Source organism: Bombus vosnesenskii, unplaced genomic scaffold, assembly GCF_011952255.1.
Source record: "Bombus vosnesenskii isolate JDL3184/JDL3185 unplaced genomic scaffold, Bvos_JDL3184-5_v1.1 scf7180000014535, whole genome shotgun sequence".
Classification (NCBI taxonomy): Eukaryota; Metazoa; Arthropoda; class Insecta; order Hymenoptera; family Apidae; genus Bombus; species Bombus vosnesenskii.
In genome coordinates, this window is record NW_022883506.1 from 793,613 (window position 1) to 817,893 (window position 24,281).

General features: G+C 36.3%; 1 protein-coding gene across 3 annotated transcripts in view; it reads right to left on the reverse strand.

Annotated features, from left to right (window-relative positions):
• LOC117240037 (lachesin-like) overlaps nucleotides 1-24,281 on the reverse strand; it is a 262,392-nt gene that overhangs the window by 14,692 nt on the left and 223,419 nt on the right. For 2 of the 3 annotated variants that reach the window (XM_033505887.1, XM_033505886.1), the window contains 2 exons: nucleotides 4,793-4,849; nucleotides 3,936-4,022 (listed from right to left, as the gene is read on the reverse strand). In XM_033505887.1, coding sequence (XP_033361778.1) covers nucleotides 3,936-4,022; nucleotides 4,793-4,849 — 144 coding nt within the window. Of the gene's footprint in view, nucleotides 1-3,935; nucleotides 4,023-4,792; nucleotides 4,850-23,809; nucleotides 24,192-24,281 lie in introns of those variants that run through there. The other variant, XM_033505888.1, reaches the window with a different exon arrangement.

Consider the following 24,281-nt stretch of genomic DNA (forward strand, 5'->3'; position numbering starts at 1 on the left):
AGGTGTAAATGTTACATTCCTTATTTAGGCAAAAGAAGCAATCAGCGAGTTCGTATAACTGCTTTCAAGCGAAATAGGGAAACTGTAGATAATTAAGTTTCCATTTGTTGAATTATTCGATTAAACAATCGCCACGCTAACAAACAGTTATGGGTCTGTAATTAATGCGGTGGTATATAATTTCGTTATTATCCAACGATCTGTTGGTTAATACGTGTCGAATGTAATAGATGAAACGTATGATAAATTGGTTATCCGATTTCTATCCAACAATAATTGTTAATTGTTCCCTTATTTTTTGTGTTGATCATAACGAGAAGCAATTCGTTATAAATCTTTCCGAGGAACGGAATTCGTAATCCGATTTGTTCGATGATAAATTTATGGTTTTTAGTCAAATAGAAGAAATGAAAACAAAAATTCTAAAGCATTATGATTTTGATGTATTGTAAGTGATTCATTTATTTGTGTTGTTAAACTTCAATTCAATTTAGCGATTTCGATAATTCGTTATCCGCTTGATTAAAACAGAATTGCCCTTTTTGAATAGAAATTAAAAGATCATTTACTTCGCCTTTAGTATCTATATTTTGTTTAATCAAGAATATGTGGGTTTAATGATTTAACATAACAAGTTCGACATAGTAATGTTAAAAGTATGTTATTTATCTCTTATTTTAGTTAGTGAACGTGGCAAAAAATTCTTACGAAAAAAGATATGTTGTATGAAAATGTGAAAAAATTGCGTCCTAGGTTAAAAGAAAAATAAGAAAATAGAAAATCACTAATTATAGGTAATAGAAAACGAGAAAGGTAAAGTATGTATGTAGTAGGAAAAGCCTAGAAAAGAAGTGGAAGGAGTGACCGTGTAAGACTATGTATACGGTAAAATGACAGAATAAAAAATCGAAAAGTAAAAAGATGTTGGGATTAAAATGGGAAAGAAAGGAAATGAAAGAAGAAAGAGGAAAACGAAATGAAAGTTAAAGAGTAAATAAGAAATTACTCTTTACTCATCTGAAAATGCTTCGTATAATTTTGCGATTTTCACGATACAAAGAAAAAGGATAATAAACGCGAGAAAATGCACAAAGTATTTTATACGGGATGAAGTTGAAATTATCATTGAGGTTACAAAAAAAAAAAAGATTAAAGAAATGGCAAAACTATAACAAATCTAGAAGACAGAAAGATTTTAAATGTATTGTAATAAAACTTGATAGAATTACGACACTATGACATTTATGCATTAAATATATCAATCACTTTATGTTTAAGGCCACGATTAATGTAAATTTGGTGTCGTTTGTTACTTCACGCGTAAGTAAGTCACGAGTAAGTGCCCGTGGCTTTACCTTTGTAAACCGGCATTCGTTTAACTTTTCAAACGCAGAATCTTTTACCTAGATTTCAGGTGCTTTTTCTTTCCTCTCATCCCTTTTACGAAACTAACCGATAATTCCTACTCAACAACATAACTCCTGGAAAATTCTAATTGTGTCTTAATTAAAAACGCGACGCGTGTTCCTCTTGACTATCCCGAATGCAATCTTTCCCCAGCAAAAATTGCTTACGACTCAATTCATCTGCCCAAGAATGAAAACAAAACCGGAAGAAAGAAAATTCAGCAACGAAAAAAGCAGAAGAAAAGGAGAGGAAACAAATTAAAAGGACTACGCTCGCTAAACGAAGAAGAGCACGGTGAAACGGGGAGAAAGACGACGGCGACGACGACGACGACAACGACAAGACCAAACAAAGAGACGCGGCAGAACAGAGAAAGCTCTAGCGGAGAAGCGTTGAGGGAAGCAAGCATTAATGCGACCCCGTAGACCGCAGATGTTGCGCCAATTACAAACCTCACCCTTGCGCTTGAGTGTCTCACTCGCTCCTTAAAGCCGCGGCAGTCGGAGGAATACGCCGTATTCCGACTTACGAGCCCGATGTCGCATATCTTCCTGCCTCCAGCTCTTTGTCTTTTCCTCCCGTATTCCTTCTACTCATCGACGACGATTTAGGTCTCTGTGTATGTGCAGCTAGCATGTAGCGCCGGAGGCGTGGGGATAGCACGGCCCGCCAACGAGACACGAATTTTCGAAAAGGCTCTCGCACTTTGTTAGATTAAATTTAGCACAAGGCGCAAAAGGACGATCTCTCGGTCGTTCTCTCTTTCTTTGTCGTTGACGACGGTGTTACAACGGGAAGAGGAAGGGGCTAGGCTAGACGGTTCGGCGGGTCGCCCATGATCCTTCGAAGGAGAAAGAGAAACGGTCGAGACGGAACAAGGATGCCAGGTACCAGGGGAAAAACGGGCGGAAGAGAAGGAGAACACCGAGTACGCCGGTGGCTGATATTATTCTTGGGTCTTCCTCGCTGGAGCATTATTAGTTCTGGCGTGTTAGCATACATGAAATATTGATGTTACAGAGAGCCCACCCTTCGTGCTGTCCCAACTCCGATCTCCTATGCTCCTTGGTCCCACGTCTCTTTAGATTTTACACGTATACGAGCATCCGCTTGTACTTTCACGACTTCTCTTTTACTCGTTGTCCGCGCATACCTCTCGTTTCTTTTCTCGTCGACTCTTTGTCGACGATTTTTACGGCTTTTAAGCCCCTTCGCTGTCGTAATCCGCTTCTTGGTCGTTTTACCACCGTTTTTGGAACTCCACGATCGAAGAGATTGAATTTCTTGGCTTTGACACGCGCAAGGTTGTTGGCTTACCTTCTACTTGAATTTATATCTGTATCAGGATCTTTTACATTAATTTGATTTAAGAATCGTTTAATTAATTTACACTAAGCGATTTCGATGCGGAACTGACTATCAAATATGAAAGAATACCAAATGTTCGATGTCGAACGGATTTAATAAATCTCCGTTACTTCTGGTTTATCTAAAGTTCATTAAGACTTCTAGCTAATTAATCATTTTAATCTGTTATATGGGAGAAATAAAATAAAACTGTCAACTTCATAAAGAGAGTTCTTAATATTTATGTCGATACGGTGATTTAAATCACAAAGCGTGGTCAAAGACGTTGTAATGTGATTATAATGAAAATAAACAGGAAGTCGCAAAATAGAAGAGAAAGCGGGAAAGTGAAACCGCGGGTAAACTACCCCATTGGTTACGGAGTTAATTGAGTTTCCGAGCTTCTTTGAGGCGCTTAAGGCGTGTTGTTCCGTTCGTTAGATTTATCTTAATACGGCGAGTCCCGAAACATCCTAACTCCTTAAAGCCACCATTAAAGCCGCGATCGATTTCAAGGATTTTCGGTGCAGGTTGCGTTGGTTAACAGCCGAGTTAATTACTGGAAATTTAGAACTCGTCGCAAGGGAATTCCTTACGCTTCAACGGAGTCGTTTGATCTCCAATTTTGATTGCATATCCGGTTTAATTATTTGTTCGATATTAAAAATGTTATAATATCATAAACAGGGAAGTCGAAGTATGTTGAAACAACATTTGCAAAAATAATTTAACTCTATTTATCGAATATGTTATCCGGTAGATTTCTCCTCATTTCGTTGCTAACTGTATCACGTTATTACATTTTTGTTGCATTTCCGCCTCGCTACACCCGTTTCCTCTTTCCCTTGACTTTCCCACGGGAAGTGTCTGAGTGATCGATGTGTTCTTCGAAAAAAGATCAAGATTGAAGAGAATACGTTTCGCCAGTAGACTTTCAGAGGAGGAACTTTTTTGTCATTTGCATTTACTTTTCTCCAAATAGTATGAAATTTGCATATGTCTGATCTGTTAATCCAACATTGCGTCTCTTAGGTTTTCAATCGTTCGTAGGATTAGGATCGTATTCTAACTTTAAAAATAAAGGAAAGGAGACATAAAATATAACATCGTTCCAAGTTCTGTATATTTTAATCGCGCATTTGACATCCGAATATATTTGAACAATTCATAAATGGGTTTACCTGATTTCATATTTTTCTCGTTGTGAATCGTCAGCGAGCTTGGATTTCCGTAAATAGAGTTATTCATTTCAGCCATCAGCTCCCAATCTGCACAGAAAATGGCATTTTATAGCAGTTCCTCCAGGGTTTTTGTGCGAAATAAATATCTGAAACGTTTGGTCGCTAACTTTGTTGCCTTTTAAACGAAATATACGTGGTTGTTGAAGCTTTGCGACATTCGTTGTATAAATAATAGATCGCTACCATTCGAATGGCGGTTGGCAACTAAATTAGCTTCCTTAAAGAAACTGACAGAAGCTAAGCCGCTTATGAGATCCGTGTGCAAAGATGCAGGCAAACACATCAATTGACCATGCTTTCAACATTTCTCTTGCAAAATCTATTTAGTCACGCGGAACTTATTCAATCCTGACTGTTAGCTGCTTCTGTGAAGGAGGATTAGAAATTAACAAAGTTTATTAATGCTAGAGGGAATTTTAAATGTAAATCTTAGCAATATGATCTGCATGGTTTCCATAAAAATTAAGTTTAAGTTAAATCGACCGAAAAAAGTTGCAAACGTTGCATTGATACAATGTTAATCCTTAATCGGTTAAGTTTTGATTCTACCTAAATCTACTTCAATCGTTACAATTCATTTATTCCTACACTAAGACATGAAACGCAAACGTAAATTGCATATAGAAAAGGAGGATAAGGATAAAAATAGAAACGAAAAATGGGGAAGAAACATCCAATGTCTCGAAGGAGAAGGTCCTTGAGGCGGTATCGAAGAAAAACGAAAACATGCGGGGCTGACCTCGACCGCGGGATAAAATATTATTTTCTTCGCGATTAAGGGAGGTTTACGAGCTTACCTTTCTTCGGCATCTCCGTAGTAGATGGGCTCGGGCTGGTACTCGGCGGTGAAGACACTGCAACGAAAGAAATAAGTTTTTATTTTTAATTAAAGTTTCTTCCTTGGTAGTAGGCGCGTAGCCCGTTTGAAGTAACACTGTTAAGAGGAGGATAGTTGGTCGGCAACCAGCTATGCAAGCAGAGAAGACAGTGGAATGGCGTGAGGGTTGACTCGAAACCTGTACGGACCGTTATGGATTGCGCCACCTGTTACTAACTTCACCCTCAAACGTATTAGCCACCGTGGCGTCGGCCAGGCCGCCCAACCTCCACATCATATCTTACACGCTACCTACCCATCCTACTCTCTTCAAATCCCCTTGCCCCGCTTCTCTAACTTTGTCGCCCGTATCGAATATAGTTGAATAATTATTCCTAATTTCGTCATACGTTCTGTGTGTTTTCCGTCGTCGTAACGTTGCGTCATCGTAGGAGAATAGTCGTGCGATCTAAGTAGGAATTGCATCTGGTTGTAGATTATGCTATCTTCCGCATCAGTGATCTGGTAATTGTAGCAATAAGAATACCATTTCATTTATAATATCTCATTATAGTATTTTATTATATCAGAGTTGGAAGAGTTGTCATCACATTCTCTCGATAACTCATTTCGAATTAAAGCCAAAAAGGATTTTCCTTTGGAGAAAATATATTTATTAAATATATACAGCAACCTAATATACAGGGTGGTTGGTAACCGGTGGTACAAGCAGAAAGGGGGTGATTCTACGCAAAAAAGGAAGTCGAAAATATAGAATAAAAATTTTTCGTTTGAGGCTTTGTTTTCGAGAAAATCGAATTTTTGCTCTGTACGCGTGCGGTACGTTATAACGGATCTCACTGTAAATCGTTGTCTCGATGGAAAAATAAAAAAAAAAAAGAAAATTAAAAAAAATTTTTTATTCTACACTTTCGACTTCTTTAGCGTAGAATCACCCCCTTTCCGCTTGTACCACCAGTTACCAACCACCCTGTATATTAGGTTTGCATATCAGTGATGTTTGTTTTGTTTTGTTTGTAGACTGCTTATTTCCTACAGTTTGGAATATAGTATATCTACGAGATATAGATATACCAGAGAATGGTAGGAACGAAACAAGGATTTTTTCAAAATCGAATATAATAGTAGTATAATAGTAGAATGATTTGCTTAATAGTAAAAATGAGAATTTCTTAATACTAAAGAATAGTACAGAATAAAAGTATCTTCCATTTTATCACTACGGATTAAACGTTGGAGCAAGTATTTTACGAGTTATTCAGAATGTCTTTTACGTATAGAACTTTTTCTACTTTTATCAGCCGCATAAAAAATAGCTTATAAAACTTTAAACACGGATACGTCTCTTACATTTCTAACTAGTATAGTATATTAAAATCCTTTTCAGTTTTTCTCCTTTCTCGTTTGTTTAAACTTAAAAATGTTTCAACTTTTGAAATGATTTCCTAATTAAATATTCGATCATCTAGCTCGCGAGCTTCAAATATGAAAACATTTTTTGTTTGTTTAACCAAAAACTAATTACAACTGGAAACTATGTTTTACTTTTGCGATATTTGTGCAGCGGTATAAATGCAAACTGTTTTCGAGTCAAGCTCTATATCGAATGTTGTCGAAACTTGAACAAGACCGATCAAACATCGTGGAAGGAAATCGTCAGAATTACTCGTGCGGAATTCCGCGCTAGGCGCGAACAAACTAACTTACCGCGTCATCACAGTGACGCGTTCACCACAGAAAAGTCATCGTTATTTGTCACGAAACGTTGAGCGATTGTCCGTGTGTGGAAGGTGCATGCCACTGAGATACTTGCATGCTACAGAAGGTAAATAGGATAGAATGACGAAGTATGCCTCTTGCGGAACGTATTTACGCGCCTGAATATACATAATGCAACTTCGTGGTTGCTCTTTTCATCACGAAATCACCCCCAAATTATTTTCTAGCTTAATTGAAATTAAATTACTTTTTCCGATTTTCGAAGTAGCAGTTCATTTTCCTAACCATTGCTCTGTTCTTATTTTTCGTATCAATGTAAATAAAATATGATATTTTCTTAGCATTTTCTATTTGTCTTGTCTGCTTCCTTTATCCTCTTGTTCTTCCTGTGGTGGAGAGCGATTAGATTTTTATTTGGTATTTCCATCGAGATAGCAGTAGTTCGACGGCGTACAGTTACAAGAATTATTAAACTGTAATAACACTATCTACTTATTGTTAGATATTGTAAATTCAATATTTGAAAGAACTATGATGAGAAAATTAATAACATATTCAATATTGAAATATTTTAATACATTCAAAATTGAAATAATTGAAACACTTGGTCTGAACTGCTTTAATCATATTGACATTGCAATTAATAATTTCGTGTGTTTTAATGCTTGAATTTTGATGGCACGTACATCAAGTTTCATATTCAGCGTCGAGCTGTATTAAACTTATCGAATTAATGTTGATGTTGAATCATCCGAAAACTATCTAAGGCTTAAACTTTGATGCTTTAGTACAATGTATATGCAGTGAGGAAAATGCACTTTAATTAAGGCACAATAGAACGTTCTGTCTTACTTCGAGTGTTTCTCTAGGACTCTGGAATATATAGGTAAATACTTCATCAGTAAATTTCAAAATTATATTTTTATTTGATAGGAAAAGTACGTACATCGATACGTATTTATTTTGTTTACAGGCATTTTTACAATCTTCTTCCATAACTTCTTCAATTTTCTGCTTTACGAATTTAGTGATATTTTATATACTTAACACAAAATATGATCATTTTCCCTATGTTAATCATGATTAATCTAACTATCTATAATATAGTTATAGAAATAATATCACTCATACGTGTCTGTCTAGAGTAGAATGGATTTTGCTTCACGAATTTAGACGTGCATATGGCCAAAAGAATTAAACCTATACAAGTAAAAGAACAAACGAAATTCTCGATTAATTCTGGAACGAAATCGCAAAAGCAACAAAACGAACGGATAGAGGAGACATACGATGTAGAAAATTATTTAAATCCCCTTCGCCACTTTCAATTAGTTTTCATCGCGACACGTCACGATTATCGATCTCCCCGTTTTAAAAGGCATGGTTTTATTATTCAGACAGCGTTTCACAGACAAATTAACGAGTTTGAATGGCCGTGGCCGCTAGAATATTTTCGTACGACATGTCGACTAACATCATTAACATGAAATATGCATACACTTATTATCCATAATGTTAGAACGTTCAAAGCACGAATTCATCGCGATGAATTATCTTTTTGCGCGCATTATCGTGTCTCTTGCAGATTCCTGTCGTCGATGTCGTTGGTGAAACAGTTCCGCTTGATCAATGGTCAACCTTTTATCGCGAAAAAATCAATCGTTTAGTTACTTAGTAATTAGTTGGTTGAATGCGACCCACTTTGTGACTGACCGCAAAAGTTGCACTGACCACTCTGAGTTGATTCTTTCGTAACACTTATAATCGCATAGACGCGTGTCACTCGACGATAAGCCTAAGCAACGCAACAGAAAAGCGAGCTTTACGATTCCTGACAGCATTAATCGTACCTCCTCGACCTGTTCTTTAATTGTAAAATATGATATCTTCGAACTGAGAGATCGATAGTAATCCCGTTTTCTTTTTACTCTATTTTACTCTATTTTAATTGCACGCATCGATAATTCTTATCCGCTAAGGCTATCGTAATTACAAAATGTTTTTAGAGAAGACTTGATCATAAGAAGGATAGGCTGGATTATTGGTTTATGAAGATTTGTAATCGTTCGAGGGAAAAGGAGAGTAGATCTACGAGATGAGATAATCAATCTTATTTATATTGTTTCATGGTGATTTTGAAGGTTAATTTCAGTAACGATAAATCTTTCCTTATTCAAACTCAACTATTACACGAATACGAACAGTCATAACTTTTTCTTTTTTTTTTTTTTTTGCAATCTCTGTACTGTAAAGTTTCTAATTTACGCTACTCATTTTTAAAGGGTAAATTCTGAAAGTTTTTAATGACTTTAAAGGACTGATTCCATAATATATTTTCACAAAAAGCGCTTTCAAACAACGGTGCAGGATAATATCACAACTCCAAAAAAAAAGGTATTAGAGTGTGAAAAGCTTTAACACAGCTCTTTCGTTTGCATTATATTGTATACAGATTTCTCATTGCCAAACTTTTTAGTCTGTCGCAAATGAATAAAGAAAAGGTTAGAGAGAAATAGATCGGTATTGTTTTCAGTATTAAACTTTAGTACAAATATTTGAAAATGACAAACCCATAGTTTTATTAACAGGAAGACCTGGAAAACTTTAATTTTCTTTGTCTGAAATTCATTCCATAACAGAATTTTCTTTTTCGTATCGAATTCTTTATAAGTTATTAATTTTTCGATATATGCTTTAACATAAATAACATATTCAATAATGTATTCTCGAGAAGTAACAGTTATATTGATTTTTATGCGAACTAAAATTTCGAATCGCTATATGTTCGAGTACCAGAATATTTGGATCATAAAGCTTCCAATAATAATGGAAGTTTTTTCATCGAGAAACGGAGCGAATTCGAATTCCCGTAGCGAAGATAAAATATTTTTATACAAACGATATAAAATTCTATATAGAAAATATCTTTATATTCGTGCTACTACAATATTAGGGTAATACCAAATATATGTTTATAAAAATATGGTATCATTATCATTTGTGGTATTTTAAAAGACCAAATAATAATATTTTACTTGACTATTTTGTTAATAGGAAATTTTCTAAATAAATAGTAATTAATGTAGTTTTAAATGTACTATTTTTATGGGTATAATACGAATCGTATATATAAGAAATAGCGACACGAGTCACGCGAATTCTATCTAAATGCAATTTGTTTTTTTGTTTAATTTAGTAATAAGAATAAAAGAAGTTCTAATCGCGCAAAGATAACAGCGTGGCGGATATAACTTCATTTATAGCCGCAAGAAATTTGTCTTTATCTTTATTCTTTTCGTCTTTTCTAACGGTAATATTAATATAAGAAATATTTCAATATGCAAAATTATTAAAATCAACGCACGGAATGTTCTACATGCGTATATATATATATGCTTCGGGTAAAGATTGTGTTTTCCATGATTATGGGCAGATTATCCAATTTGAAGGGTAGCACAGGCTCGTTTCGACGCATGGATATAAATAGACAAGGGGAAAAATTCATTTATCATTTTTGCGAGTCGTCGACGGAAAGAAGAGGCATTAGACTGCGAGAGAACGACGAGGACGAAGAAAAGGGAAACGGGAGGCGCGGAAAGACATTGGAGGAACGAGCAATGGGTAGAAGCCGAGAGAAATAGAGTGAAGACTTCTCATTTTGTACGTGGCTGAGTGGCAGACGGAAGGAAGGAGCAGAAAAAAGACACGGAAGAAAAGGAGATGGAAAGGAGAGAAGACAGACAGAGAAATATATACAGTCGAGCAGAGACTTTTCACTTTTGATTTATCGCGCCAACTTCTATTTCTCCCGGGAGATATTAAAACCCGTTGTCCCGGCAATTTAACTTTGCCCACCTGATTGATGATTGAACCAGCCAACGCGTCCTCTTCTTTTGTTGCACTGAATTGCTCATTAGATGCAATTAATAAATCGCTTTCTTTCAAACAAATAAAACTACCTATTAGAGATTATTTGATACTTCTCTTTTTACATCCCTGCGCAATTTGCGCATTTGGTATTACATGATTATGAAATATGTTATCACGATGTCGATGTGAATTGTATTACGATCTAGCTTTTAATTTGATAATCTGCAAACATAGAAAGAATCGATATCGAAAAATCCTTTGAAACATTTTTAGGAAATTAGTATTTGGTCAAATTTCACGGGGATAAAAGTAAGATAAAGTGAAGAATAAGATTCGAGAAAGTTGAGGAAAGAAGGAAAAATGAAGAGGACAATTCGTGAAGTTTACACGTCACACGCGACTATTTCGAAGTTCTGGCGAGGTAAGGTAAGCGAACTCGTTAAAATCTTAAGGCGCCTTAATTAGTCTAATAGTACCATCCTTTCTTGTCGGTCCATCAGCAGCTTTCCAACCATCGTTCCATTCAATTTCTTCTTCGTGTTGCTCGCAACGGATCTCGAATTTGTTCAAATATTGGCCAGTGTACTAATTCCAATTAGTGTATTTTGTCTGTAACAGAACCCTTCCGGATCTTCCTTGTCTCACGTTATTTTTGTGGAAAGAGAAAGGAAAGGTGACCAGAATGTTTTCATGGACACGGAAAGTAACGGCGCGTGTGGTAGAGTCGAATGTTACTTTATGTGTGCTAAGTGAATATAAATTGTGAATTAAATCGCGCCATAATCAGCTGAACGTCGAGAAATGTATGACGTGCTTGAGAAAGATGAAGAAAAAAGGACCTAAGGCTGAAAGATATGGACCTCTTTCTCTTTGCTTTTTGCATTTCTTTCTTTTTGAGGCAAGTAAATTTTTTCTTTTTGCAAGTAAATAAAGGTAATAAGAAAAAGTAGTTAACTATTATAGAAATTAAAAAGTGTACACTATTCACAGAAACATAAACGAGATATCTAAAGACATATTTTCAACATTCGATTCTACAATCAAGTATCGTCTTACATCTTTATTAGATTGAATTTACGTGAATTATTGTTAAAAATAAGAACTTAACGCGACCGAAAAAATGGCTATTCAATTGATAAAAAGGTAACCAGTTAAAGGACTTCCTAATATTTCAATAAGTACAATAAATATCCGGTCCAGGACGGGGAACTGTATCATCCTGGCAACTGGCGGTCGGGCCCTCTAATAAAAAGCCATACATTTATCACTTTTATCCGCGCTTTATCATACGTACCGCCATGAACTCATAAAACTGCATTATCCTTGTACGTGTGCAGGAACTCGGTTTTTATCGGCCAGGCCGATGAAATTCACCCCATTCTCTTTGTTCCCCTTATCACTAGTCTGTCCCTTTTTCCACTCTGCGTTGTTTACCATTACTTGCCTCATATCGATACACAACTTTCCTCGTTCATACGAATCAAATTATGCGGAGGTTTCATAAAACAACAGTTCAAATTATGGGGAAATTTTAGCTGTCCGGTAAGTTTGGTTGTCTTTTTTTTCTAAAAGAAAGCAATAAACTTTTCTATCTGAGACTTCATTCGTCATCATCTCCACATTTTATTTCAACGATTGAGTAATATCGATCAAAGCATTCTCGATGAAGAATGATTAAACGTGCAGATTGTAGTCAAGCATTACATATAACAATTTTTATGTTTTTTGATCGTAGAAGAAGTCAAATGATCGAATATCGAGCGAATAGCTCATTTCCATTCTTCCCAAAGGTACCGTATAATAAGTGATTCTCTGAAAAATTTACGTAGTTTCCTACTTACAAACCATACAAGTTTCTATCATCAAGGAAAGTTTCCATAATTGATTTTGTTCATATTTACAGTATGTAGATAATTTTTCTATTGCGTTCATTGGCGATTTTCTAATGATTTAATAATTAGATCTGACAGTGTTAGCTCTCGTTTCGTGCAATTTATTATGCTTTCAGTGTGAAATTAGAGGAAAATTCCGAAACTCGAAATATCTCATAACGCCATACTAATATTTGATCTACTATAACTTGATGGAATATCTTGTGGGTCAGCAATATGCTAATATTCTCATAGGAAATTTCTTATTTAAAAGTGTTTACTTAAATCTATTCCTTGTGTATTATGGTATTTCAACATATTCATGAATATAATATACAATTTATATATGAAATTTAATTAGTACAGAATTACTCTCTAATGAGCTGTTACATTAAAAGCGATTCGGGAATAGATTTTATGTTGAATTTCATCCATATCGGTATTTTATCCAGATGTGCTATTTGCGTAGCTAAATGATACATCAATCTGAATAAATGTATCAATCGGAAAATGTTGACGATGCCCCGTTGAAACCAATTCTAAATTATACGTTTCGGAGACCAATTCTCGACCATTTAACGCAATGGCGAGAAACAATTCAGTTTAAAGTGGTCTATTTATAGAAACGTTAGTCGAAAAATTATCAATTGCATTCGTTTCGTTGTAATCCCAATATGTACATCACCAGCCATCTATTGCTTTAGACATTTTTAATCTAAATGAACTCTATTACGCCCTAGATATATTTTATTACTATCGTGCATAATACATATAACGATATATAGTAGAGAAATTGGAAATTAGAAGATTTGCAGGAAAGGTGGCCATAAACTCTATCTAATAAGCGTAGTTAAGTTGTAAGTGAATTTAGATTTCGAAACGAAAATTGAGCACGGTGATACGTAATCACTTTAGTGGTTTGGAAAGTTTGTCATCTGCCAACTGATTGTTTTACTTTCCATCAATTTAATTTTCATGTTTATTCTATCTATTACCACCCAAAGTTATAACTCCGTTTCAAAATGTCCAATTGACCCTAACATACAGATGAATTTTGCACTAATTTTGACTGTAATGTTTAACGAGTGTTTTACACTTGCTACTGGAGTACCGATGTTAAGCAATGGAATTTGATAATGTAAAATAACTGAAAAAAATTGCAACGTTGACGCTTAATTGATTGGACGGTTATTCATTTTCTCTCACTATGTCTACACTTGTGATCTATTCATCTATTCATCCACGTCTATTCGTTTCTATTATGAAATATCATTATTTATCCAATAACAGATATCCTCGAATCAGTTTCCACAAACTCGACCCTTTCAATCATCAGTCTGAACTATTAAACTTTGTATGGGTCTATCTCAAATTTTGCCTTCGATCAATCATCAGTAACGTTTCCACAAAATCATCAACGAACCTTCATTCTGATGAAGGTACCTACAAACTATTGGACCAGCTGATTTTCTTCCTCATCCCAATTGGGAAACATAATTCCCAGTTCCGATGATGCCGCAATAGCGGCAGGCCACGATCGTTAACCCGAGCGTGCACAGGGTGAACGAGATCGCCAGGAAATAATTTGGCCGAACGTCGTCGTCATCGAATCAGCGACCGTGATAGGACAACCAGGAAATTGCCAGCTTCGTTACTCGCGAAATATGTAATCGAATATCTCGGAACAATGGTGGATTGTCGCTGCCTTATGGAGATGCCTTCTGTTCACGTCTGTAATTACTCGTAACGGAATTCCCTGTTGACGTATCGACGGAAGATAGCTATTTCATTCAATTAAATGACAGCGAATACGCGATGAAAAGCAATTATATCGGCTAGCTATACCAGTGAATTCGTACATCAGCGATCTAGTTACTAGTATTGTTATAAGTATTTATAAGTTCTCGATGTAATTAAAATTAATAAATTAATTAATTAATATGAAACGGAAATTACTTTTATTTCAAAGACATATTATATCTATATTATATCTTTGCGTCGCTTCGTATTTATCATGGCTACTCGAATATCTCTTGATCGCGATACGACATCCCTCTTTGATAATTACCGACCCGCGTCCCTATTCACGCTCCTCGCGCCGCATCGATCTATTAACTTGTCACTGGTGTCTACTGAAAGGTGACAGGAAGCTGCTGCTGCATCCTGCGTGAACTAATTATTAGCAGTCGTTACGAAGATAGTGTGTACGCCGAAGATGTCGAGAATGGATAACAGGATTTGTGGTACGAATTAGATCGCCACGAAATTTGCGTTACGGCTTTGCTAATGGAGGTTAGACGGAACATCTACTGAAATTGCGACGTTTGCTAAATGGGAATGGTTTTTAACACGTTGATCGATGAAAAGACATACAAAAAGAACAAATAAGATCAAGAGATCACGTTAGAAGGCTTAATTGCAATTTACATCCTACGATCATCCCAGATGGCCGCAAATTTTATCTGCGCAAATTCCTATCACCATCAGGCGATTAAGTGCGCATTCACATCGAATGACATCGGTCGAAGGGCCAAGAGCATAGATGGATGCTTAAGAGAGGCCAAAATAGTCCCGAATAGGGAGAAGGAGACGCACTCGAGAAGGTGGGAAATTAGTATGCGGCGGCTGTCGCACACCCCTCGACGATGGCGACGACGCGATGTCAACGGCTTTCTACACCTTTCGCTCGACCCTGGACCAGCCAGACTAGACCGTTAATTTTCCATCCCGTGACTCCAATCAATCTTACGGCCGTCACCGGCTCTCCCGTATGACGATGCCCTCGTCGCCTCACCTCCGGGTTTGATACGTCATCGCCTTCCACCACCCCGTTTCCCCTCATTTCCTCTGTGATTTCTGACACCGTCACAGAGAATTCGCTAAATATCCGAAGACATGTCGTTTGTCCGTAGTGACACGTCCACGGAAACGGATTTCGAATGACCGTCCATTCCAACACCTTCATGCTTGTCGTTTATTGCCGGACTTTGAACGTTTGTTACGACTCATCGGCAGTATCGGGAACACGGAAAAAAGATAAAGCGGCGAACCGGCCAAATCTGGCGTGAAAGTTTGAAATCTGGCATACTAGTTTTGTCAGTCGTTGACAATAAATGTTGAAAAATGATTCAACCACATGCATAATGGATAACATTTAAAGAATCATTCAAAATATGTTTATTTGCTTTTCTTCTCTTATCAAGTAATCATTAATCAATCATGAACAGGCTTTTCACTATTTTGTTACTTTTGAATTTCTGCTTGAAACTTCATAAGTTACTGGTGTCTCGTTTCCATCTACGTTGCCGAGCAACAATTAGAAATACATTCACGTGGCTAGAAATAGTTTGTCAATTATTGTGTCGCGCCGTTAATTCTTCAGTTTAATCTACGATCGATTCGATGGCTCGCCCAGTTCGATGACCTAACAGTACATGGCTTTTCCGTGTCTCACATTTACCTCGATAAGTCACCTACGACCTACGATCTGGATTTTCATCATGCGTTCACCGCTTTCGTTACAACGGGAACACGGCCGTAGATGAAGCGCAAAACGCATTCTGTCACGTTGTTTGCATGCGTTCGCCGAAATCCAATTATTGATATGAAAGGTTCGTGCATCGTACGAGAAATTGCTCCAACTTTTTCGCCATTTTCTGGTACAATGCGTCATCGACAATCGATAGTAATGAGCTTTAAGTACTGTTTTTTGTTTTCAGATGTCTCTCCACGCGATTCTATTTCCGTTTTATTCAATTAACAATCAACGGTGAACGTTTAAAGGACGCATAGAAATGTTTATACTATCCTTTGTATGTTTATGACGACACGGTTTGCTTTCCATTTCGAATGGATTTCATTGAACGCGGTACAGTTACAGAACTTTCGGGTTTAATTACCAATTCTACCATTTGACGCGTCTCATTCGTCGACGAAACAATATTTATCCGCAACATTTACTTCCGTTTTGCAGCGACCGATCTTGCGATATATGTTATAAAAATTGCAATTGTATTGGATTTTTCCGTTCAAGTTGCATTTACGAATTGCACAATAGGCATGATGTAATGTTGCGTTTATTTTTCATTTCTAAATAATAATAAATAATATATAAATCCTTCTAATAATAATAATAATAATAATAAATATAATCTAAATAATAATATAATAATAATAAAGTACATATATAAAGTTCGCTCAAAACCAGGCATTTGCGTAACAAGTGTGTTTTGTATAACTAAATGTTTATTTTATTAAATCATGGAAATTCCGAAAATTAATTTAGTTAATGGTAATCCGCATAATTAGGTGCTTAGAAATTTCTTCCCATTGCAATAGTGTAGTACCATATTTTGTCACTGAAAGTAGTAGTCTGTAAAAATAATCTGGGAAATATTTCTTGCACTTATTCCTTTCAAACGCTGATCGGTCTGACCAAAATCTGACTACTTCCACTTCTTGTCATCAGCAGATCAACAGTACCATCTATCTTCTTACAAAAGTTCAATATTTCTCGCATTGGCATAGTGGCATACTGTCATTTTTACGGCACAAACAGATCTTTCGCCGCTTTTAAATGGCTCATCGTTGTTTTTCATGTAATAAGTTCGTCACAAATAAATAAATAATGAGTATTAACTTTATGTATTCTGTTCGTTGGTTGTCTTTTCGATAGTCTTTTTCTCTTTAATAAATGACGAATTAATAACATGGGTAAAACCGGCTATTATGAAATTGTTCCGAATAATCTTCCACCTTCCAGGTAATTGCTATCCAATTTCGCAAATATGCGAGGAGCGAAGGAAGGTGGAAAGAGTCTCTTCAACTTTGCCAAGTTCGCCTTGAATATCGCGGGACACGCGAAGATAATTCACGGAAAAGTCGGAAAAGAGATAACTTCGTCTCGGCGATGTCGAGAACGTACGCTATGGGTTCGTCTAATTTATCGAGTATAAGGATGGAAAACGAACGACGGAGGTTTCCTCGAGTTATTAGTCCTGCTTAACCAAAGTGATTGACACGGCAAAAGTTGCCTGGTACAAATTTTTAGCTGACAATTTAAATTAGGTAGAATTTCTGACGTATACAACAAATTTGTATAAATATGTCCGGGTAGAATACGCGCTGAAATCACTCGAAGCTTCGCAGCGAATATTTGCGGCAATGAACAGAAAAGTAACAAAGTGTCTGGAGAGAAATGGAAAGGGGAGATGCAAGACAGAAGAATGAAATTAATTCATTTGAGCGTATATAGAGTTTTCAAACCAGGTCAGGATTTTAATGAGAGAGTAAGGAAACCTGTGATTCGATCGATAATGGTTGCAAACTTTATATTAAACATTTCTTGTATTTTGTTCGCAACATTAAACTGTAATTATCATATTCATATCGTGTATCCGTATATAACGTACGAATATATCATATTCACAATTATCATTCGATGGATCTCTGCGTTATAAGATTTTTTATTTAATCGAAATTGTTTCCGGCGGCGAAGCCTGCTGGAAAATTCATGCTGGCTGTATGGGAAACGTAACAGGTTAATTACTAAATTAGACGTCAAGGTTTCAGATTCAAACGTCCGTAGCAGCAAGTTGTAATTTATGCTGAAATAATTACTCGTTATGGTTACTTAACACCATGTACGCACTCCGAGCTCACAGCGAATGTCAAGAAAGCTGTAGACCTACAAGAAACTTTGCTTGAAAGAAATCTGTTATATTATATCGGACAATTTTTTAGCGAGAGATATAAAAACAGAAAGAAAAATGTAATGTCTCTTTAAAAAATGAATATTTTCCTTAGGGAATAATATTCGAATTATGTAAAATCAAAGTATATTTTGTATTACTCTTTAACTCTTGTACAGTTTGTTAAGAAATTTTACGTTAAAATACTAATTACGTCAATACAAATACTAATACGTCAACTAATTTCACTCGATCACCAAACCGTTCCAATACCACAAAATTACCAAAATTATCGTAGCGAATACTTGCGTGAAGACAAAAGGCATACGTTTGCGATTTACGAAATTAAAAAACAGCCGTTAAGAGCTATTACAGAGACAACCGGGGAATCGATACTCATGGTCGGCGTGCAACGAAACGTGCACAAACAGCAGCGTAATTTTAGGAATTGCTGCTACAAAGGGTGATCGAGACGAGCAAAGGCGACTAAATTTCTTTGTCTCACCATGTGAAAAGGAGAAAGTAAGTGAACGTACGAAGAAGAACAAGACGAGTCGAGCGATCATTTGAACTCATTCGAAACAACAATTACGAAAACTACCATGGCACAATATCCGCCGCTGTCTAGACATGTCGTTGTGGTTCAGTTGTCGTCTTCTCGTAGAATTTTGCCATACGTCGATGTACCGATAAGTCGCCAATGATTGCATAGCACGATAATATTTTTAGTATTATATACAGATTAATAAAGCGCAACTATTATAAGACAATTATTGTGGGATAGTGTGACGTCAGGGAAGGACGTGGCGTGAGGGCTAATTGTTTATTAGCGTTGTCAAGATATGTTAATGTTGTCAAGGAGTGTTGTGAGCGTTACCAAGGTATGTCAAGGGAAAAATTAGTATGGAAAATGCTGTCAGAGTTGAATTTATCGTGGTCGTGTGAAGTTCGTTGTGTTGTTGTGTCGTAGAATTAGTGAGAAACGAATATGCGAAATGCAGTATTATATTCGATTTTACAGTATTTATCATACTGTTTTCTATAAACTTATAATATAACATTCCTACATTATTATGCTACAATTGGAATTTTGATGCTAGGCATTTTAAAGAATAGATATGCACCTTTTATAGAGCTGCATCTCGACAACTTTGTCGGTGAATAAGTTTGACGAGTATGCAGTGTGACTCACAAACAGAAAAATACAGAAAGGGGGAACACGCTAGGGAATAGAACAATGAGAGACTAATTTGGAAAAATGAATTCCTGCATGGATTGAAGTTGGAGAAAACGAGATCTTTGACGGTAGTAAATGACAGAACCACGAACGCACAGTTCGTAGAAATGTTATTCCGATTTCGAGCAAGTTTGCGCAATGAATTTGGATTCATAATTTTTGTGACGTTATAGGAGACTCGACATGTTGAGGAAACAGCGGCTGGTTGTTAAACTTCGGATACGCCTCGGGTTGAATCATGGCTCGCGTACCTCTTTCGTTCCAGCTTCCTCCGCGCGCATGTTAAAGAGGAAGCGTTGCTTGTTTTGACATCTCCTTTTATCATTTACGATGTCTCAGGGAAGTTATTACTTTGCTGGAAATTTTGATTTTGTTCAGCTAAATTTCTTCGCGTAATCGAACTATTGTACTATTATTAGTACAATTTTATAAATTATAAGTTACAAGTTATCAGAATGATTAAGCTGTGCCGTATAACGGGAAGAATAAAATAAAGAAACTTACACAAATACATTTGATGATACACGATTCGAAGTACAGAATAAATTTAAAATAATCCTTTTTCATATAGTAAAAAAGAGGTCCTTAATTCGCTGCAATTGTTGCCCAAAAGCGCAATTTTATTATCGGGTTTGTTCTGACTCTGTTGTCCTCAAATCGCCTTCATTTCGATACTATCCTTTTCAACCGTGACTTCATATTTCATCAAATACGGAGAACCGCAAACAACGAAACAGGTTTACGCTTCAAATTTTATTGAGAAACCGTTTGCTTTTGTCCTCGAGTTTTTTAATGTAACGTTTACATAATAAATGAATCTCAACATGAGAAAAATTCCTAGTTTGCTGTTTTCATACTTATGAATGTGAATGATGTTCAATGTTTAATGGCATTTAGAATTCATGGCATTTTTTCATTCTTTCATCTTAACTTTAAATGCTATTGATACAAATCTATAAGCGAATAATTGAAAGACTCTTGTATGATAATTACATATATATATATATATATATATATATATATATATATATATATATATATATATATATATAATTAAGGTATATTAATTTTTTTCTTTTCACGTATAACAAGAGACGAGCAATTGAATCCAGGGAACGAAAAAGACTCGTAGATCTTTGGATCCAAGGATTTTAAAGACAATGAAACGGGAAAGGGGAACGAGGTGAGAAAATTAATTACATTCTAGAAAGTTGCGTAATTGCATCGATCGCCCCTGCAGAAACTTGTTTCGCTCAATCTTCACGCGTCGACTTTTTAGCACTTTTCCTATTCTATTCTTTGTTTCAATACTTCGTGATATCAAAATGTATGGCCATTTTTCGATAATTAAAAAAATAATAAAATTTCGTGTCTGCATGTTACTATTTGTATTAATAGTAGGTTTGCCTCATACATCATAAATATAACTCATAATAATTGTCCAAAATCTTAAATAAGAATATAAAGATCTGTACGACAGCTTGCCAATATAATCTTTCCTCGAAATATCTGAGTTGAAGTCGCAATAATACGACGAATGTGAAAACTCGATAATGAAAGGAAAGAACTGCGAGGTCAAGATAGATGGGTTAAAGGAAAAAAAGGTTCGGAAAGGTAGTGGCTGGACCAATTGGCACTGAGCTGCTCGAAAAATGGAAATATGTCTGTACGTTCGGTAATATGATTAAAGAGGGTGCAGAAGCAGTCCCGTTAAGAGGAAGATTCTCGCGGGGAGAGAGGAGAAAATATTTCCATAAGATCCTTTGCGACGACGCTTTCGAAGAAACGACAATAGAGCTTTCGATCCACTAGATCCGTCGAAATTTGATCCGTTTTTATTTACTCATCCCAGATCGTAAGATGACTTAGGTTTCGTTTTTAATAAAAATGGAATCGAAATTATAATTTTTCGTTAATTTAACTGACAATCGTATCGCATAGCTTTATCGATAGAAATATTTATCAGTGCACCTATTTTTCTTTGTGTGAAATTTAATATACCTGAAAGAATAAATCTGACCATATGTCGAATACAAATAATAACCTTACACTTTATTATTTATAACCTTCGAGAAGACGAAGATTTTTATAGGAAACGGGAAAGGAATCGAAGTTGGTGTCTGTATGAAATATCAAAGAATTCGATAAAATCTTTATCTCCATTCATTAAAACTCATTATTGCTATATCCACTCTAATTAAAACTCGCTTTCCTCACGCTTCGGAAACTTTTTTCTTATCGTCCTTTATCTCCACATTTCCTCGAATCAAAATTCAGTTTAAGTGATTTCTTTAATTTCTTTGTGCGATAACTGGTTCTCAGTATGTCTTCAGATAATTCTTCAGATAATAACCGCTGATCGAAATTTTTTTTATATTCGTCATAACCTTACAAAGACAATTTCATTTGTAAACTCTCTTCTTGATTTACATAAAATTCTTCAGCTTATCGTACATACGCACGAACACTAATGTACTAATGTAAATTATATGTAACTATAAGATTTTGCCTTAAAGACAAATAAACTCTCGTGACTACAAAAGTAGGAGCAGGTCTCATTTACAATTAAACAAAACACAAGAACGTCGCACGATGAAAAAGGAAGCAATGAACGGTGCGTGCGCGCGTGGCGTACAAAAATCTTCTCTCCCTCTCGGCCAAGGCATCGAGCAGCTCATTAAAGCCAGAAGAGCTGGAGCTATCCGGTCTAATTAAAAGCCACTCAAACACGGGAGCTGATCAACCGCGACGTTTATTGGTGCGAGCGCTCAATCACGAAGGGGGTCGTCGGACGTCGACAACGACGACGGGTGAGATCGAGTCGTTTCTGGCACGCAACCACGTCTCTTTCTCGATGTCCCAGGAGACTTCTTCGACCTCATTCTATTCCCTCTGGTGTCTTTCCTACCATTAACAATCGGAGACGATGCTAGCTGGTGCGAATGAAGGGCAAGGTACACCAACGATTATCAGGATTAAAGATAGAAAGAGACGAAAAGGAAGAAGAAGTAGAACAAACAAAAAAGCAGCGTGAGAAGGTGAGATCGAAGGAGAACGATAATAAAGAGAAGTATGAAAGATAAAAGAAGAAAGAAGTACAAAGAAAGAAGAGAGAGAAGAAAACATAAGAACGGAAAAGCGTAGAGTCGCTTGTATAATTCATGGGTCCACTTTGAGTGGTTGCTGGTCCATGGGTCCAACCACGTTTCAGACAGTGCCCCCTGGCCCCGCTGGTTTCCAACTGTTCGACCTGTAACCCCGCAGCATCTCAATGCTGACCGACCGGCAGATTAGCCCCAGGAAATTGCCAAACTTCTCGTCTCTCCGGTAGGAAAGTCGATTCTAAAAGTCGTTCCTCAAGCGGCCAGTAACCCCCGCAGACTTTCAGTTCGAATTCCTCAGGGCAGCTTACGATAGGACACCGGAAACTGTTTCTTAAATTAATGCGTCCCGAAACGATCCTCCTTCTTCCGTTTTCCTTTTTCATCCTGCTTTGGCTATTGTTTTATCCCGTACCCTTTTCTTTCCTTTTATCTGTATTGTTTTTTGTTATTTTCTTTATTAAATGATTTTCCATCGTGTGAAGCGGTAGAGATTATTTACGATTTATCGCATAATTTTGATATTGCGTTGTTTCGTTGGTTTCTTGGTGGTTTTTGTTCTCGCGTCGATTTTCTCTTCGACGTTCGAATTCGAGACGATGCGATAGTCTAGTGGATTTACGGACCACGTACGTTTCGGTGCTGCTTTATCGGCTGTACCGATGCACAGGCTTCGATGGTTGTAAATCGAAATCGCTTTCTGGAACGGCTGCTCCGGCAATACATCGAGTCTCTTCGGGTTTTGTTTGGATTGATCTTTATCGAGCCGATCAGACGAGTGTATTCCTTTTGTCATCTTGTTTATTCTAACCTATCAGACTTGTACTTTTATGACAGCATTTTTTTTCTTACAGTTTGACAAGGTCTAGGTTAACAAGGTCTATTAAGTCAGTCAGAGTTTCACTTCTCAAACAAATCTATACAACTTTGAATGTTTTATTTCGTTTGATTTTTAAACGAACTGTACTTGATAGAGCAAATCAGTTAACAATGATGGGTAAAATTGCTCTAACAGAAAATATGCTGTTAATTATCGAATAGCATAATAAATAACATAATCACGATCATAATAATCTACCTTTAATTAATTCATCGCTTAATAATTATGTACTTGCGGCGTTGTTTAATATTAATGAAACCAAAACTCCATCGCGAATAGTAAACTACCAATCGTGAATATTAATGAATTTATAGTATTACACAAGCAGATAAATTAGCACAATGTGGAATCGACAAAAATACGATAAATCTATCGAAGATATTAAATCAGGATCTTGTTAACGTAAATTTCATATCGTAATATTGACAAATGAAATATGAATTATATTCCTCACTTGTTAAAAATATTTATTCGTCTTTCGCAAAATTCATATCTCCACTTTCACGTTGGTATTAAACATTTCGAATACATATAATTAGGTATTTAACGAAAAAGAGAAGAAAGGACAATTAAAAAATCAATAATTACGACGTAAAGTTTTTACGGTATCCTTCCGTGGAGCACACCTTAATCCAACATTTTTACACGAAGCTGCGGCAGAAAATACATCAGCGATGTTCACGTATTTTGCGGTGGCGCAACAACGCTGCCGCGAGAACGAGATATTTAACGAATTTACTTTCCACGGTACTAACGAAGCAACGTCCGTGGGCCGCAATTAATTCAACCGCGAGGAAGCGTGGACCTATTTAAAAAAATAGTCGGTCTAATTTGCACGCTAAAGAGACAAAAATCGGCGAAAGAAAAGTACAGGTGCACCCGGTCCTTCGTCGTCTTTAATCTTCCCTTCAAAAATATATTCCCGTATACTCTACGAATATCCCATATTTCAGGATAATTAAAATTTCCAAACTGTCCATGTTCCCTGTCCTGCAATAATTCGTTGTTCCGGTGAATATGAAAAATGTTTAAAAAAAGGAAAAAAGGAAAATGGAGATAAAGGAAGAAGGAAATGCATCC